Source organism: Chrysochloris asiatica, unplaced genomic scaffold (genome assembly GCF_000296735.1).
Source record: "Chrysochloris asiatica unplaced genomic scaffold, ChrAsi1.0 scaffold00071, whole genome shotgun sequence".
Taxonomy (NCBI): Eukaryota; Metazoa; Chordata; class Mammalia; order Afrosoricida; family Chrysochloridae; genus Chrysochloris; species Chrysochloris asiatica.
In genome coordinates this window covers 6,064,055-6,080,648 of record NW_006408589.1, presented here as the reverse complement: position 1 = coordinate 6,080,648, position 16,594 = coordinate 6,064,055, and the positions used below count along the sequence as shown (strand labels likewise).

The 16,594-nt window shown below is 41.9% G+C and overlaps 1 protein-coding gene across 1 annotated transcript in view; it reads right to left on the bottom strand.

Annotated features, from left to right (window-relative positions):
• Nucleotides 1–12,956, bottom strand: part of UBTD2 (ubiquitin domain containing 2) — a 66,961-nt gene extending 54,005 nt beyond the window's left edge. Inside the window, exon 1 of the mRNA XM_006864811.1 lies at nucleotides 12,802–12,956. Coding sequence (XP_006864873.1) covers nucleotides 12,802–12,871 — 70 coding nt within the window. The 5' untranslated portion in view covers nucleotides 12,872–12,956. The remainder of the gene's footprint in view (nucleotides 1–12,801) is intronic.
• Nucleotides 12,957–16,594: the final 3,638 nt, after the last annotated feature.

Here is a 16,594-nt window from a genome sequence, read left to right as displayed (position 1 = left end):
GTGGGTTAATGCACCAGGCTGCAAAGCCGTTTGAACTGCAAGGTTGGCGGTTCAAGTTAACCAGTTGCATGGGTCGGAAATTAACTCAACGGCACTTAACAACAACATATAAAAAAAGACAAGAAAAGGCAATGTAGATAGAACAAAGCTTACTGGTGATTGCCAAAGGTGGTGAGGGAGGGGGAAGGAAGAGTTAATGGTGATGAAAACAGCTCATTCATTGATTAAGGGTAGGGGTGCAGAGTCAATTACCATAATTGCTATAAACTGTGCAACATTTGCAAAAATTTGAACTGGCAAAAGTGAATATGGCTGTAAAGGTGGACATTTTATGGCAAGGAGGGAAGTGATTAACTTTTCAGTCTAAAAGTGGAGGGCCCTGGGACCATCAATGGAGAAGAGCGGAGAGCGGGACCCTACCCAGAGAAGCAGTGATGCCTGAGATGGAGGCAGAGACGATGACGCAGAGAGATGGAGTGGCTGGGGACTTTAGATCCAGAGAGGGAGGGGGGCTGTGTGCTGATGACTGGGGGTGGGGGGCGAGTAGGAGGGGGGGAGCAGGCTTGCAGGGTATACCCTTTGGTTGGTTGATGATGCATGGATGGGACTGTAACTATGACAATGAAATATGATAGAATGAGTGTAAAACTAATGGTCCCCCATGTAAACTATCACATAATTCACAATAAAACATTTATTTAAAAAAAAAAGTGAATATGGTTGACTATTTATAACAACAACAAAAAGTGGAGCAAGAACAGCTGCAGAGGCAGCTACTTATGTATAACCAAAATCTCATGGGATTTGGTTTCTTGGTTTGGAGGTTTAGGGTCATGGGTTCATGTCCCAGCTAATTTGCCTAATAATACACTTACTCCTCATAAATTGTTGTGTAGTATCAGGGGTCTTAAAAGCTTGCAAGCGGCCATTCAAGGCACAGTTCATCTCTATTTGCCTGAAGCAATAGATGACGAAGGAGCATCAGGAAAAGGAGGAGGATGTGGAATAAGTGCCCCCTTTGCCAGGAAACCAAACTGAATGGTGCCCAGCTACCATTTCTGAACATTTTGATCAAAGATTCTACAAAAGAATCCTGATCAAAAGGGGGAAATGCACAATATAATTTCAAATTTTGATGGACTCCAGAATCTAGATGAACCAATGAAACTATTGCTCTGAGATGATCTTTATATCTTAAACCAAAAAACTATCCCCTGAAATCTTCATAAATGCTTGCCTTGAGCACTAGACTCTTTTAACAACTATCTATATGGGATCAAAGTGACAGCAGCAACTGGAAAGATTAGATAGGAGCCTTAGGGTGCAGTGAGGTTAGAGGGTGAGCAAGTCAGAAAAGGATGGGGAATGGATACAAAACTCTTAAGAACGTAATTGATGGTACTAAGTGGTACATGTAGAACCTCTTGGACTGGTTATGTTCTGCTATTTACATTCTCAACAACAGAATAAGTAAAACTGAAAAAAACCCCCACAAACATTCAAGAAAACCTTTTGGATGGATGCAGTAGCTCAAAAGAGGGAACAAATCCTTACAGCAATATCATTCCCACCCCTTCCATACACAGAGTAGACAGGAATGGGCAACTTGGACACTGGCTACCCAAAATGGGGGGAGGGGGGGGAGGGGGAGGGCTACCAAGGCAAGAAATGACTGGCTTACAAGCTTTCAAGAGGCAGCTAGATCCAGAGGGCATGGAAGAAGGTAGAATCTCCACTGAGTAGTAGTCAATCTGTCTAGGCGGGACTGATGAAAGGAAATGCAGATGGGTCTCTTGTGATACAATAGTGAATAATTGTTATCAGGACTGCTTGTGAGGTTTGGAAATGTAAATGTAGACGTTTTGTAGCAAGGAGGTGAGTGATTAATTTTTCAGCCTAGGAGCGGAGGTCCCTGGGACCATCAAGGGAGAAGAGTGGAGAGCGGGACCCTACCCAGAGAAGCAGTGATGTCTGTGATGGATGCAGAGACAATGTGGAGAGATGGAGCAGTTGGGGACTCTAGACCCAGAGAGGGAGAGCGACTGTGCTGATGACCGGGGAGCAGGTTTGCAGGGTATACCCTTTGGTTGGTTGATGATGCATTGAGGGGATTGTAACCATAGCAATGAAACAATATACGATAGGATGAATGTAAAACTAATGTTCTCCCATGTAAACCATCAAATAATTCACAATAAAACATTTAAAAAAGAAAACCTTTTGGAGCAGTAGTGTAGCACTACTCTGTAACACACACAGCTAACAACAACAAAGACACAAACAAATACAATGTGTAATGCTAGCTAGATCCAATTTTGAAAACGAATAGCTTTAAAAGATAATTTGGGGAGCCAACAGAAAACTGGGACCTAATTAAAACACACAGACTGATCTGGGACTAACACATATATGTGCGCTAAAAAAAAGTTAAACACACATCTTATGCTTTTTCTACAACACCAGCTTTAAAATTATAAAAGATTAAAAATCTTTTAGAGATTGTAACAATCTAGTACATCAGAATATTGCATAATTTGTTTATATCAATAATATTTTTAATATAAAATTACCTTGTAGAATATAGCACTCCATGGCAGTGCGTTTGTTAAAAGCAAACACACAATTTTTTTTTTTTAAATCTTAACTAGCAGCATCTATGAAATTGTCTTGGTCTACTGATAATGACAATTATGTATTCTTCAAACCTGGTAGCATACCTTAAACACTTTACCCTCCACAAGCTCCTTGCCAATGTTCCAATATGTCTTATTTTTTTCATTATCTCTGTACAAATAATTTCCTCTGCCTACAGAATGTTCTTATCTTTCTTCACTTCTGTACTCTGGTCCTACTTCTCCTTCAAGACCAACTTTCTGCCCCACTCTCCACTATTCCTCAAATCTCCAAAATACTTTTTTCATTGCCATAAGGCATTTCAACTGCCATTTACCTACATGGACTCTTCACTAGAACGTAAACTATTTAACATCATAAACCCCAAACCCAAAGCTGTCAAAGGAATTCTGACACACAGTGACCCTACAGGACAGAGTAGAACTGCCCAGAGTTTCCAAAGCTGTCAATCTTTAGGAAAGCAGACTGCCACATCTTTCTCCCATAGAGCAGCTGGTGGATTTGAATCATTGATCTTTCAGTTAGCAGTTGAGTGCTTAACAACTATACCACTAGGGCTCCTTTTATCATCCCAAGTAGGTCTTATTTGTATCTTTAATTGGAGATAGCTTCAAGTGCTGGGGAGTTAAGACTAATGGGGGCTGGCTATTTTTTAAAGTTTCAAGAAGCATCTTAGAAATACAGCCTGTCCTGAGATGAAGATAAGAGTTTATCATAAAGCAGATTTATAATTATATGAACGCTATTATTTGCTACTGCTCCTCTGATACTCTTTGTCAAACAGCTGCCAACTAAAGATGAAGGTAGTGGGAGACACAGGCAGGGAGGAATGCAAGAGTTAAAGTAAATAGAGGTGAATTCTGTTAACTGAAGATACATGGAGGGAATTGCAATCATTTTAATGAAACAAAATGTATTATATGTTGAATATAAAACTGATGATCTGCTCTGTGAACCTTTACTCAATTCATAATAAAAAGTAAAAAAAAACAAAAACAATTTGACATGATGCAAAGAAGCAGTCTGAACCTGCTTATACCTAACAACCAACTAATATAAATGCAAAAATTGCCAAAGCACTTTCCTTTAAGATTAAGAATACAATCAGAAAAACCTGAAAGTCACCTACACTCACTCTTCACTTATCAACATGGTCAGATCCAAAGACCAGGTTCTTATGTGAAAATCAGTATTAGACAAAAATGGAAGATTTTATTTTTCTGTTTTCAGACCATCCATTTGACTGTTTTTTTATTTAGAAAATATTACCACAGAAATAGTACTATTTACTATTTATTGATATGCTCATCACTATGATGGGTCCTTCCTCTGCAGAGATGGAGGCATGGAGGAGACAAAGCTGGATGGTAGAGCTGTGTGACTGGAGGGCACTGCAGCTTTCTGGTGTGCTGGGTCAAAGCTTCATTCCTACCCCTGCCAGCCTGCCTTTAAGATCCTGCTTTGCCCTCTGGGCCTGGAGAGTCACTGAGGCTTAGTTCTTCCTGGGAGGACACAGGGAGCCTGGCTGCATAAATGGCCACTGAAATGGAGGCTTCAGGCCCAGTTCAGCTCACTTTGGGATGTCATGAAACTCACATGCATGTTTTCTAAACACCCTTTCTGATACTTTTTTCTTCCCTCTCTTCAGACCTCACAGCAATTTTGATCTTAAGACTGCACAGGAACTGGGAATCCAGAACAGGCGCCCCCCTGGCTGACTCAGTGCTGCCTGTGTGTCAGCCCAGGGGCCATGGTCACAGCAGCTGGCAGGACAGCATAGGGCAGCTTCCTAGAGACCCTCAGGGGAGGGGCACACCCTGTTAATGAGAAAAATCATTGGAAAAGATCTTTTGTTTTACGATTGCTGTAAAAGTAAAATGTCAGAAAATGAGATCGTGAGGAGTACACATGTGATTCATTTAGTCAAGTCTGGAGCAAATATGAAGGGGCTTCAAAAAGTTTGTGGAAAAAAAGGAAACAATAATGGAATTTTTCCAAGAACTTTTTGAAGCCCCCTCATATGTCTCATTAAGACCTCCTGCTCAAATAAATTACAGTGATTTTCACATGTAAATACTTTTTCCTAGACATCTAACAGAAACTCCATTTTAAAAAAATAAAGCTATAAAGAAAACTTGTGAAAGTTTTATTGCATACATGCAAAACTATGGCAATATAACACTCAATGTATACTCAGCAATATTTAACCTCTGAGCTCAATATTTGGATACATTCAAAAACATACTTCATTTTTGCTGACTGCATTTCAAAGTAGCTGATGCAAGATGAATACATGCTGATTGTTCTTGGCCAACACACATGCATCTTTTAAGTACATACGCGTTAGTAAAGTTTTCAACCTATGGTCCTTGAACTACCAGTGAATCATGAGAACTTGCTGGTAGCCTAGTGCTGCCCGATAACAGAAGCAGAAATCTGGGTAGGGATGGTGAGGGGTGGCGGAAAGAATCAGGTGCAGTGGTCCACCAAATGAAGATAAACCATTCAGGTGGTCTGCAGTAAGGAAAAAGGAGAATCACTAAATCAGCAAATTTATCATCATGTCCAATTAATTTGATCATGTTGCTTAACCTAAATCAACCCTTAAAGCAAAAGAATGTGTCTGTTCAAAAGTCACAAAACCTAAATAAGTAATTTCATAACTCAGAGGCAAAAATTCATGATTGCTAGTGATTGACACTAGCAACCATTCTCATTAGAAGGCTCACCTGGATATTTTACTACTAACAAGATGCTGCCGAGTCTTTGCAGTTAAGAGTAAGAAGACTGAATTGCTTTAAAAATAAAACCCATCCAACAAAAGCTGTTAAGAGACCAAACTGACTGTCATTCCAACTGTAATTCTGACTCACAGCAACCCTACAGGACACAGTTTCCATAGGGTTTGCCAAACTGCCAATCTTTACAGGAGCAGACAGCCTATTCTTATTCAGGAGAGAATGATAGGTCTGAATTGTCAGCCTTGCGATAAGCAATCCAATGCTTTTCCCACTGTGCCACCAGGGCTCCCTGTTAAGTGCTGTTGAGTCAGTTCTGACTCATAGCAGACCCGTACAGGGTTTCTGAGGCTGTAAACCTCTACAGAAACAAAGTCTCATCTTTCTCCTGCTGTACAAATGAGAGCTATCAAAAGTCAGAGGAATGATGACCCCTACAACTTTTAAAGGATTAAAGCTTATATACACATCTTTGTTGTTTATAGAATGTTCTTGATATGCTTCTACTCTGTTGCCTAGACTAAAGAATGAAACAGAACTGAGCAAAGGAGGACTGAAGGCTTAGTGCCCTCCTTCTATCTCTAAAGTGACAGTGAAAGTTAAAATAACTCATATTTTGAGTTGGTGAACTCCAGAAGTAATGCATGGAACACTGACAATACAAAAATGTTCTTGTTGAAAATGATGTTCTTGGTGAAAGAAAGAATGGATGTCGTGTAAAGATTTATTTGTACTGGATTACAACAATGTCAAAAGGCTTCTGGTGGGGACTCTTAGACCCCGGGGGGGGGGGTGCTGACGACCGAAGACAGGCTTTGCAAGGTATATCCTTTGGTTGGTTGATGATGCATGGAGGAGATTGTAACCATGGCTATGTAAAGATATAAGATAAAATGAACATAAAGCTTATGTTCTCCCATGTAAACTATTACATAATTCGCAATAAAATATTTTTTAAAAAAAGGTTTTTGGTATATTCTTAAGTTAGATGTCCAAAGAGTCTGCCTTGTGTTGGGACATGAACAACAAACTACAGCTGTAATTTCTACAAATATACCCCAAAAAACAAACCCACTGCTACTGAGTCAGTTCCAACTCATAGCGACCTTGCATAGGGTTTCCAAGGAGCGGCTAGTGAATCTGAACTGCCGACCTTGCAATTCAAACCAACCTTGTGGCCCAGTGCTCATCCTACAGCGCCATACCAGGGCTCCAAATTAATCATGATGTTGTTGTTGAGTGCCACCAAGTCAGTTCCGACTCATAGTGCGACTGGTGAGTTTGAACCACAGACCCTGCAGTTCAACTGACCTCGCAGTAGAGTGCTTGCTTATACTACAGAGCCACACCAGGATTCCAAATTAATCATACAAGCAGTTAAACAACATAGTAGAGTAAAAAATTAAGAAATCCAATTATTTTCAGAAATTATGAGAATAGCCTTTTCAAATACAACTCAGATTTGTAAGTTTTACAGAGACCTTTATTCTCGTGTCTCAATAATTCAACAAAAATTCAGTAGACTGAGCACCATTATGTACTGGGCCCTGATTTAGGGGTGATTTCTCTCCTTTCTCCACCTTCTGTGAATCTCTCATGACTTAACTGTTAGTACTTTCACATAACTATAGCAGTCATTTTACACTTTCAGACTCCAAAATCTACATCCATAATTTTAAGCATCTAGGAATTTCATATTTAACCTTCTGTACCATCTTAACGGAGTCCTGGTGTGGCACTGTGAGTTAACGTGCTAGACTGCAAAGCCGTTTGAACTACAAGGTGGTTCAAGCTCACCAGCGTCTCCTTGGAAACACTATACAGGTTCGCTATGGGTCGGAACCGACTCAACGTCACTTAACAATAACAACCATCTTAAATGATATCACCACTTAAAGCTTCTATTGTTTAAAACCGAACATACTAAATACCTTCAGGGTAGGGACTTTTCACTCTATTGTAATCTCAGCAACAAGTACACAAGTAGCTTAGAAAGTAAGTAGCTATTGAATAGTAGTCAGTAAACTCACGTCTATCTTTCATCATGAGATCCTCTGAGTCCACAGTAGCATTCTACTCACTATCTGTCCAGTCTTTCCAACATCTCTTGCCGCACCCAATGCATACATTATTTATAACCATTTCAAGCCTTAACTCGTAACCATTCTTATATCTGGTATGTTCTCTACCAGCCTTTTAGAAACCAGCTGATGCTGGTCATTTCTGAAGAGCCTATTAGCGTAGTGATTATGACTATGAGTCGGGCTACTAATCTCAAGATCAGTAGTTCAAATCTACCTACCAGCTGCTCCAAGAGAGAAAGATGAGGCTTTCTGCTCCGTAAAGGTTTACAGCCTCAGAAACCCTATGCAGGGTAACTGTGAGTCAGAAGGACTCCGTGGCACACCACCACCATTAGCATAGTGGATACAAGTCAGGCTGCTAATCTCAAGGTCAGCAGTTTGAAACTACCAGTAGTTCTGTGAGAGAAAAATGAGGCTTTCTAACCCCGTAAAGATTTACTGGAAACCTTATGCAGGATCCCTATGAGTGGGAACCAGCTCCACAGCTCACCACCACCACCACTATAACTAAGCTAATCCTGCTGAAATCACTTTGTTGTCCTTTATTTCTTCAGCTCTTGCACACTTCCTTCGATGCTCTACCTACCCACCAACCTATATATTCATGTATTTTACGATTGTTGCATTGTGCATACAATGGGGTTTCAAAAAGTCTGTGGGGAAAATTCCATTATCTTTTAACTCTGTTTTTCCACGAACTTTTTGAAGGTCCTCGTATTATACTGTTTTCTTTTAAAAAGTCTTTAAAAGATTGACAGTCTCAAGAAATATGATTATGATTTCTTTTTTGTTGTTGTTCTGAATCAAAAGTAACCAAAATAACATTGGGCATATTTTGCAAGTATTCAATGCTTACTGAATGCAAAACACTTCCCCCAAAATAATACCATCATCTCTTGATTAAGAAGTAGAGAGGGTTTATGGATTACTTTTGTCAATTTGGAAAAAAAGAAAAATGAAAATCATATCACTGATAATAGCTTCACCAGATTATGTGGAGGAAATAAATGCATAAATTTTTCTAATCATAGTTGAGAAAGCAAATTCTAGTTATAAGATTCATTAATTACTGGTTATAGATCTATCCACTTTCTTCATCAATGAAAGGTTGGTTATACAGTCTTTAAATATAAAATTAGGAAGGAAAAAAGGAAATAAGAAACTCACCATTTGTTATCATAGTCATGGGTTCAAGTTCTGACTGCCGTTTATTAGCTATGTAATGCTGAAGAAGTTACCTAATTTGGGGGGGAGGGGTTTCCATTTCTTCATGTATAAAAGAGGTATCTATCCACCTGACAGCGTTGTTGAGGACTAGATGAGACAGTATAATCACTTAGTACAATACTTGTTAGGTAATAAATACTGGTTGTTGTTGATAAGTGCTGTGGAGTCACTTCCAACCCATAGCGACCCTGTATAGGGTTTCCAAGGAGCAGCTGGTGAGCTTGAACCACCAACCTTGCAGTTCAAACAACTTTGCAGTCTGACGCATTAACCCACAGCGCCACACCAGGACCCCAATAAATACTGGTAGTTATATTCAAAAGCCACTGTTACTGAGTAAGTTGCTATAAGGCTGCTATAAATGGATATCCAAAAGTACTCCATGATGTTCCCAAGACATTCTGAAATAAACACTAATGAAATGAAGGCCCAGAAGTCAGCATTGTTGTTAAGTGCAGTCAGAAACCCTGTCTTGGGTTTCTGAGGAGCAGCAGATGGGTTTGAACTGCCAACCTTGCGGTTCAAACAGACTTTGTGGTCCAGAACCACACCAGGATTCCCGTAAACCTAGCAATTTGTGACCAGATCACAATGAATATATAGAACAAATGATACACCCAGAAACAGAGAGCCTACTTTGCACAGCACTACGATGCGGCTGTCTGCTCCCCTGAAGATTTACAGCCTCAGAAACCCTATATAGGGTCGCTATGAGTCAGAACCGACTCCACAGCACATAACAACAACACTTTCATTGGACTTTTAGTGTGACGCTGTAGGATCAGCACTAGACTGTGAACAACAACACACAACAAACACTTTCATTAGAAAGGTGTGAACAAAGTAAGAAAAGAACCTAGTCTGCTATTTGCCCCCATTTTAAAAATTATAAAAATCTTAAGGAACACTCTGTAAACCTTCACTAGATTCACAACGAAAAGCTTAAAAAAGGAAATAAATAAGGGACCACGTTCCAAAACAAATGCCCTGGGCAAAAGCTTTCTCTAGAGGTCTCAAGTGCTAGCTAATTCCAGCATCACAATGTCATCATCATAAAGCAGAGAACCATACAGAATACACTGTCTAAACATGTCAAAACAACTGACAATCCTAAGAGCATGAACATTTGAAGACAGCTGTTAAATAATCTTGCATAACCTCTATGAGATATACCTGTCTTGGTTAAAATTAGGCATTTATAAAAAAAATGCTCAAAGTAGCTAAACCTCAAAAAATGAATTCTAAAAAGTTATGCCAGAAAAGAGACTACAAATGAGTTCCAAATAATAGCACAAACCTTATAATGTAAATGTTGTTATTGTTGTTATGTGCCATGACCATTGCTTAATTCTTACTTATCCAACTAATTAGGAAACTTCTCACTATATAGTCGTTGTTGTTGTTAAGTGCAGTTGAGTCGGTTCCAACCATAGCGACCCTGCACAGGGTTTCCAAGGAACAGCTGGTGAGCCTGAACTGCTGACCTTGCGGTTCAAACCAAGTTTGCATCCCAGTGCAGTACCCACAGTGCCACACCAGGATTCCAATATACTCACACACTCACTCAGATGATTATCTGCATACATAAGAGATCCCGATTCAAAAAGAAAATACACTATCTTGACTGGCCAAAAAGGTTAAAATAATAACAATTAAAAAAAACCACACACACTTTTTCATTAAAGCTGACTGATAATCACAAAGAGTAAAACCAATCCTAAAATAGGGCATGTGATGAATACATAGGTAAAGTATCTGAATCTTTATAATTTTAAATGTTTCATGAAAAACAACTGAAAACTATATTTTATTCCATGTTGATAAAAGAATTTTCATGACCTGTCATGTCCAGATTAAAACTACTAACCACCAGTGTAAGTACCAATTCCCTTAGGAAAAAAGTCTTCTTTTCTCAACACAAATCTATATATTTAACCAAGAACTACTTATTAACCTGAATCTTGGACTGCAAAGTCAGTTTGAACCAAAGGTCATTGGTTCAAGCTCACCAGCTGCTCCTTGGAAACCCTATACAGGGTAGCTATGGGTCAGGAACCAACTAGATGGCACTTAACAACTTGTTAACCTGAAACACTTACCTGAGTTAATTCTATTAAATCAATTAACTCTTAACTATCATGGCAAGAATGGAGAATAAAGCCTTCCATAATTAAATTCCAAATGAATCTTTTTATTTCACACAGCCCCTCCTCCAACTATTTAGATAAGGACCATTCCCTTTCTCCAGAAGAAAACAAAGTGTTTGTTGATTAATGCTCCTTTTCGGAAACTTTACTTTGGGAAGTTAGAACATAGGTTAAGTCCCCAGAAACTCAGTCCTCCAAGATAACTGACACTACAGCTATCTACCTGGATACCACTGATAATAAATTACTCAAAACTAAAGCTTCACATGATTAAAGCCCATGGTAATGATGTCTTGCTGGTCTTAAGTCACACTAACAAGAAGCTTACATAAATTGGTTCAAGTTCATTACCAAGAAGAGACCACAAAAGCAAAACAAAACAAAAAACAACACACACAAAAACGTAGAATTTAAAATCAGAATGCGGAAAAAAAAATGTTCTAATTAAAACTATGCACTGCCCATAGCAAGTCCTAATATGCTTTGGAATCATTAATGATCTCCTCAAATACGAAGAACTCTTTTGAACCCCAATGTGACCCAAAGCTGTTTAAAATTAATAATGCAGTGGCATGAAACGAATTATAGTGTTTTCTGAAATTTTTTCCAACACACTCCACTAAGCTCTCAAATTATCTGCAGAGGATTTAGTCATACAAGATACCCACAGAAATTAATCAAGATACCCACAGATACTAGCTTAAATTCTAAATTGATCTTTTTATCTAACACTGGAGGCCCCAACTATTTAGATGAGGGTCATCCCCTCTCTGCAGAAGAAAACAAGTGGCAATGCTAAACATAATGTAACTCGGTTAACATTATTAGCTTAAAGCTAAGTATATATGATTTACAGACAGAGCTTAAGTGATTGGACAAGCAACTGATGTAAATGCCAGTATGTAAAAGGAAAAGTTGTACACTCTCCCAATCCACAATTGTTTAGAAACTTCTCTCTACAGCCAGCTCATTATTCTCAGACATAACATCAGGTCAGAACAAAACCGACTGTTATCTTTAATTGGTAAGTTGTTTATCCTTTCAAACATTCTGACATCTACTAATCATATTATGGACACAGCAGAAATCCTGGTAGGATGAATTTTATTAAAATGCCAGGCTACCGCACCGATCGAATTAAAACAACTCTCTCCCGCAAACGGCTGTTTACAAGAAAGCAGAAGTGCGTTCCGCGTTCAAAAACTTTAAAATGCACTGATCCTACTGTCCCAGACTCTCATACATTTGTACTTTTATCCTACATATTTTCCTTTACGTAAGGCTGATCGGAATTTGAGTAGCCCACCCCGACAGCAACTGGCCCTATTAACACCCCATCCTGTAGCAAGAAGCCACGTTTTACTTGGGCAGATCACTTCCCCTCCCCTCCTTAAAATCATGCCTGTGGCCACTGGAGTCGAGCTACAGAAACTTGGAGGTTTAAATGGCCAAATTGGAACCAACCAGGGCAGCTGTCATCTGAAACTCAGGAAAGCTGAGACCAGCCAACTCCGCTGCACAGGGCAGGGTGCGGAGCGATGTGGCGGGGCCCGTCGGAGGGAATGCATTAGGCTCCCCGCCCCCCTCCCCCGCCCCATCCATTCGCTTTTCTGCAACCCCAGCGCCGCCATCCTGCTCCTGAATAATTAAACGGGCTGGAGAGGGAGTGAGGTGGCCAAAGAGGCAGTTGTTTCTGCTTCGAGTTTCCCGAATCCTGGCGGTGGGGTCGGCGAGGCCGGGGGTTGCATCTCCGCACGCAGACTTTCCCCGGAGCTGCGGAGGGAACGGAGTGACCCCCCGAGGCCGGCGGGGCAGCCGGAAGCGGGGCGCGGGAGTGACGTGGAAGAGAGGATGACAAAGGGGCGAGGGGGCCCGGCCGCGCGGCCCGCGGGCCCGGAGGGGGTCGGGACAGGTGGCCAGGCCTGGCCGGGAACAATGGGGGGCCGAGGCTGCCCCCTTGCGCTCACCTACCTCCGGTGCCTTCCGAGTTCTCGTTGAGGCTGCCTGAGGAGTCGTGCTGGGCGCCCACACACCCGCCCATGGGGGCCCCCGGCGCCTCGTCCGCCACCTCCGGGCGCTCCTCCGGGCCCGCCGCCGCCGCCTCAGCCTCCTCCGGCGCCGACGCCGCCGAGCTCCGGACAAGCGCGCCGCTCCACTCGCCCGCCGCGGCCCAGCCTCCGCCCCCCTCGCCGCTCCACCCACCGCCTTGGCTCGGCCCCTTCCTCCGCGCCCACTTCACCTCAGCCTCCCGGCCGCCCGCCAGGCAAGCCTGGCTCGCGCGCCGCCCTCGCCTCCGGCTCGGCCCCGCCAGGCCGAAGCTGGCCCATCCCGGGCGGGGTACAGCGCCCGCCTCACCCCCTCACTGCCCCGCACACCCGCGTCCAGGCGAGGCCCGCACCGACGCCGCCCGCCCGCCAGGCCCCATCGGCCCCCGCCCGGCGGCACCGCCCTCCAGCACCCGCGGCCTGGGCTCGGCCCGGCCCTCCGGAACGGCCAGGGAGGGGGCGGGTCCCGCGCTCTGATTGGCTGCGGGACGGGAGTGGGCGGAGAAAGGAGAGAAAGAGGAGACTGGGGGATCTGTCCGGGGGAAAAAGAGGAAGGGAAAGGAGGCGAGGAGGGGAGAGAGAGAGAGAAATGGGAAGAAGATGGGAAAGGGAAAAAAGGAGATGTAACAGGAAAGGCGGAACAAAAGTGAGAAAGGAGAACAAAACCTAGTTTCTGGCTTCTCCACGGTCGTCAGCTCTTTATCTTTCTGGTAGAAGCGAGTTAGGAGAGGGCACTGAGAAGTAATAATGGAAGACTCGCCGGCGGGGCTGGCGGGTTCCCAAATAACTGGAGGGAGGGGCGTTTCCTGGCCGAACGTTGAGGTCCCAGCACCTTTTGGAATCTTGTAGACAGCTCAGATGGGTTGTTATCTGGAGTCTGGGATTCCCCTTACCTTCCATATCCCCCTAAAATCACGGTGTCCCACTGTTAGCGGTGAAAGGGAGGCGGATTAACTAGACGAGGCATCCCATGTGGGGAGCGATAAGCCTGAACATAGTTCAGGGGGCGTGGGTTTGTTTCATTTTCACATGGATGATTGCCCAGATACAATACTACTTCTCAAGATCTTACTATAAATCGTCGTTAAAACAACGTGGAGTGTAAATAAAAAATAAACTTCCCTGTTTATAAAAAAAAAAAAAAAACTAATTTAGTACATTGATCACGCCCTACATTTTTGGCCTTTACGGCTCCAATCTGAGCCAAATTGTTAATGGTCCCTTCAGAATTGTGTTTGCTGTGTCTTAAAATTATTATCTTCATGCTTGGGCCTTTCTAAAGCTTATATCCTCTTAAGAGCTGTTTTAACTGTCTGCTCCATTTTTCTTTCAGGCTTTTCTTGTTTTACATCCTGGGTCAGCTTTTGCTTAGCATTAACATTTTTTTAAAAAGTAACATTTTTTAAAGTGAAATACCTAAGAAAGAGACACTGCAGCTTCAAATTTGCATTCAGATATATTATCTTACGCTGCTGGTGGGAGTGTAATTGGTTCAATCTTTTTGCAAAACAATTTGGCAATGTGGATCAAGAGCATTAAATATGTTCATAGCCTTTGAGTTGGGATTATTCCACATCTGGGAAACAAGATCACAAAAATGGCACAAAATGCAAAGATGTAGGTCCCTGGTTTGGCACTATCGGATAAGCACCGGACTGCTAACCACAAGATTAGCGATTCAAACCCACTAGCAAATCCTTGGAAACCCTATACAGGTTTTCTATGAGTTGGAACTGACTCGATGGCACTTAACAATAATCATATTCATTCCCTGGAATCCTGGTGTGGCACTGTGATTCAAGCTCACCAGCAGCTCTTCAGAAACTCTATATAGGCTCACTATGAGTCAAAATCCACTTGAAGTAACAACAATTCATTGGCTAAACAATACACACACATGCACACACACGACTCTACATTTATATCAAATGCAGAAATGTCTTGTGAAAAGTTAAGTGCCATATTGTCAGTTTTGAATCATAGCAACCCTATCTATATAGGGTTTCCTAGGAGTGGCTGGTGAGCTTGAACTGCCGACTTTGCAGTTCAAATCGACCTTGCAGCCCAGCGCATTAACCCACAGCACCACACCAGGACTCCCACTATTTTAAAATTTGAAAACTTAGCATTGTCCTCAACTGTAATCATGAACTGACACACACAAACAAAGCTTATAAACACTCAATGTTTTACATGAGTTTTCAGGATTACTCTGAGATTCACGGGCTATGCCACAAAGATCAATCCCCACCAAGTATTCACGTTGGCAGACAGACATCACTTACCTGAAAAAAAGAAGCTGCATGCTGAATCTTTGCAAAGAGAATGCTTTATCTTGAATTTTGCTCGAGAAATTGCAGAAATCAAAGTCAACTTCTACAATAACTATTAAACAGATGGTAGACAACCAAGTGGTGAGTGCTTTCTGATGAGAATTGCAGAGTTGGCACTAGGAAGAGAGAGCAGTCTCATCCATTTTACAGCATCTCAGTTATAGATGTTCTCCATCCTCTCTTCATCTTAGATCAGAGAGACATGTTTGTAGGAGGCAGAATTACAGGGAAGAGACCAGACTCTTGTTTTCAAACTTCCTAGGTTGGGATCTGGTTCTAGTTCATACTAGCTTGTTATTTTTGCTATTAAGTACTGTCATTGAGTCGGTTCCTACTCATAGCAACACTGTGAAGGAGCAGCTGGTGAGTTTGAACTTCCAACCTTGTGGTTCAAACTGACATTGCAGTCCAGTGCTTATCCCACAGTAAGTGACCCTATGTAGAGTTTCCAAGGAGTCGCTGACTGTCTGGTGGTGTTAATGGAAGTGCACCGGGGAGTCGGTTCTGACTTACAGTGACACTGCATAGGTTTCTGCGGCTATACATCTTATACATCTTCCGTGAAATGGCTGGTAGTTTTGAACTGCTGACCTTGAGTTGAGCAGCCTGACTCGTAACCACTACATTACTGGCTATATGACTGTAACAAAATTTTTGTTTGTTGTTTTTAAGAGTCACCGAGTCAGTTCCAACTCATAGCGACCTTGTATAGGGTTTCTATGGAATGGATGGTGAGGTTGAACCATCGACCTTGCCGTCCAAACCAACCTTGCAATCCACAGCACCGCACAAGGACTCCTAAATTTCTGTAGAGCTCAGTTTTAGCACCATATAGCTGGACCAATAATAATAATATGTGTGTGGGAATTCTATCAAATATCTTCTTTATATCATGTTTAATATCATCTCTCTAATCTTCCCAATCCACCTATCATAATTTATGGAGAGCCAGTGTTTTCTTGTGTGTGTATATTTCTATATATTTTTTAACAGTTTTATTGAGCCTTAATTCGAATATCAGGGGAGCATGATGGCTTCATAGGATAAGCATTGGACTGAAAATCAACCACAAAATTAACGGTTCTAGCCCTTCAGCCACTCATCGGGAGAAAAATGAGGCTTTCTGCTCCTGCCAACAATTTTGAAAGCCTCAGAAACTCTATACAGGGTCAGTATGAGTTTTGACTCCACAGCACTTAACAACAAAACAAAAGAAAACCCATACTCATTAGCAATTAATATTCATTTCTCCACAAACCTAGGCAAACACTGGTCTATTTTCTTTCGCTATGAATTTTCCTATTCTGGCAAATTTCATCAAAAGTTCATGTAATAGCCACAGAGAACTAGAGTGGAGAGTGAAGCATCCAGCTGATAAGAAGAGAG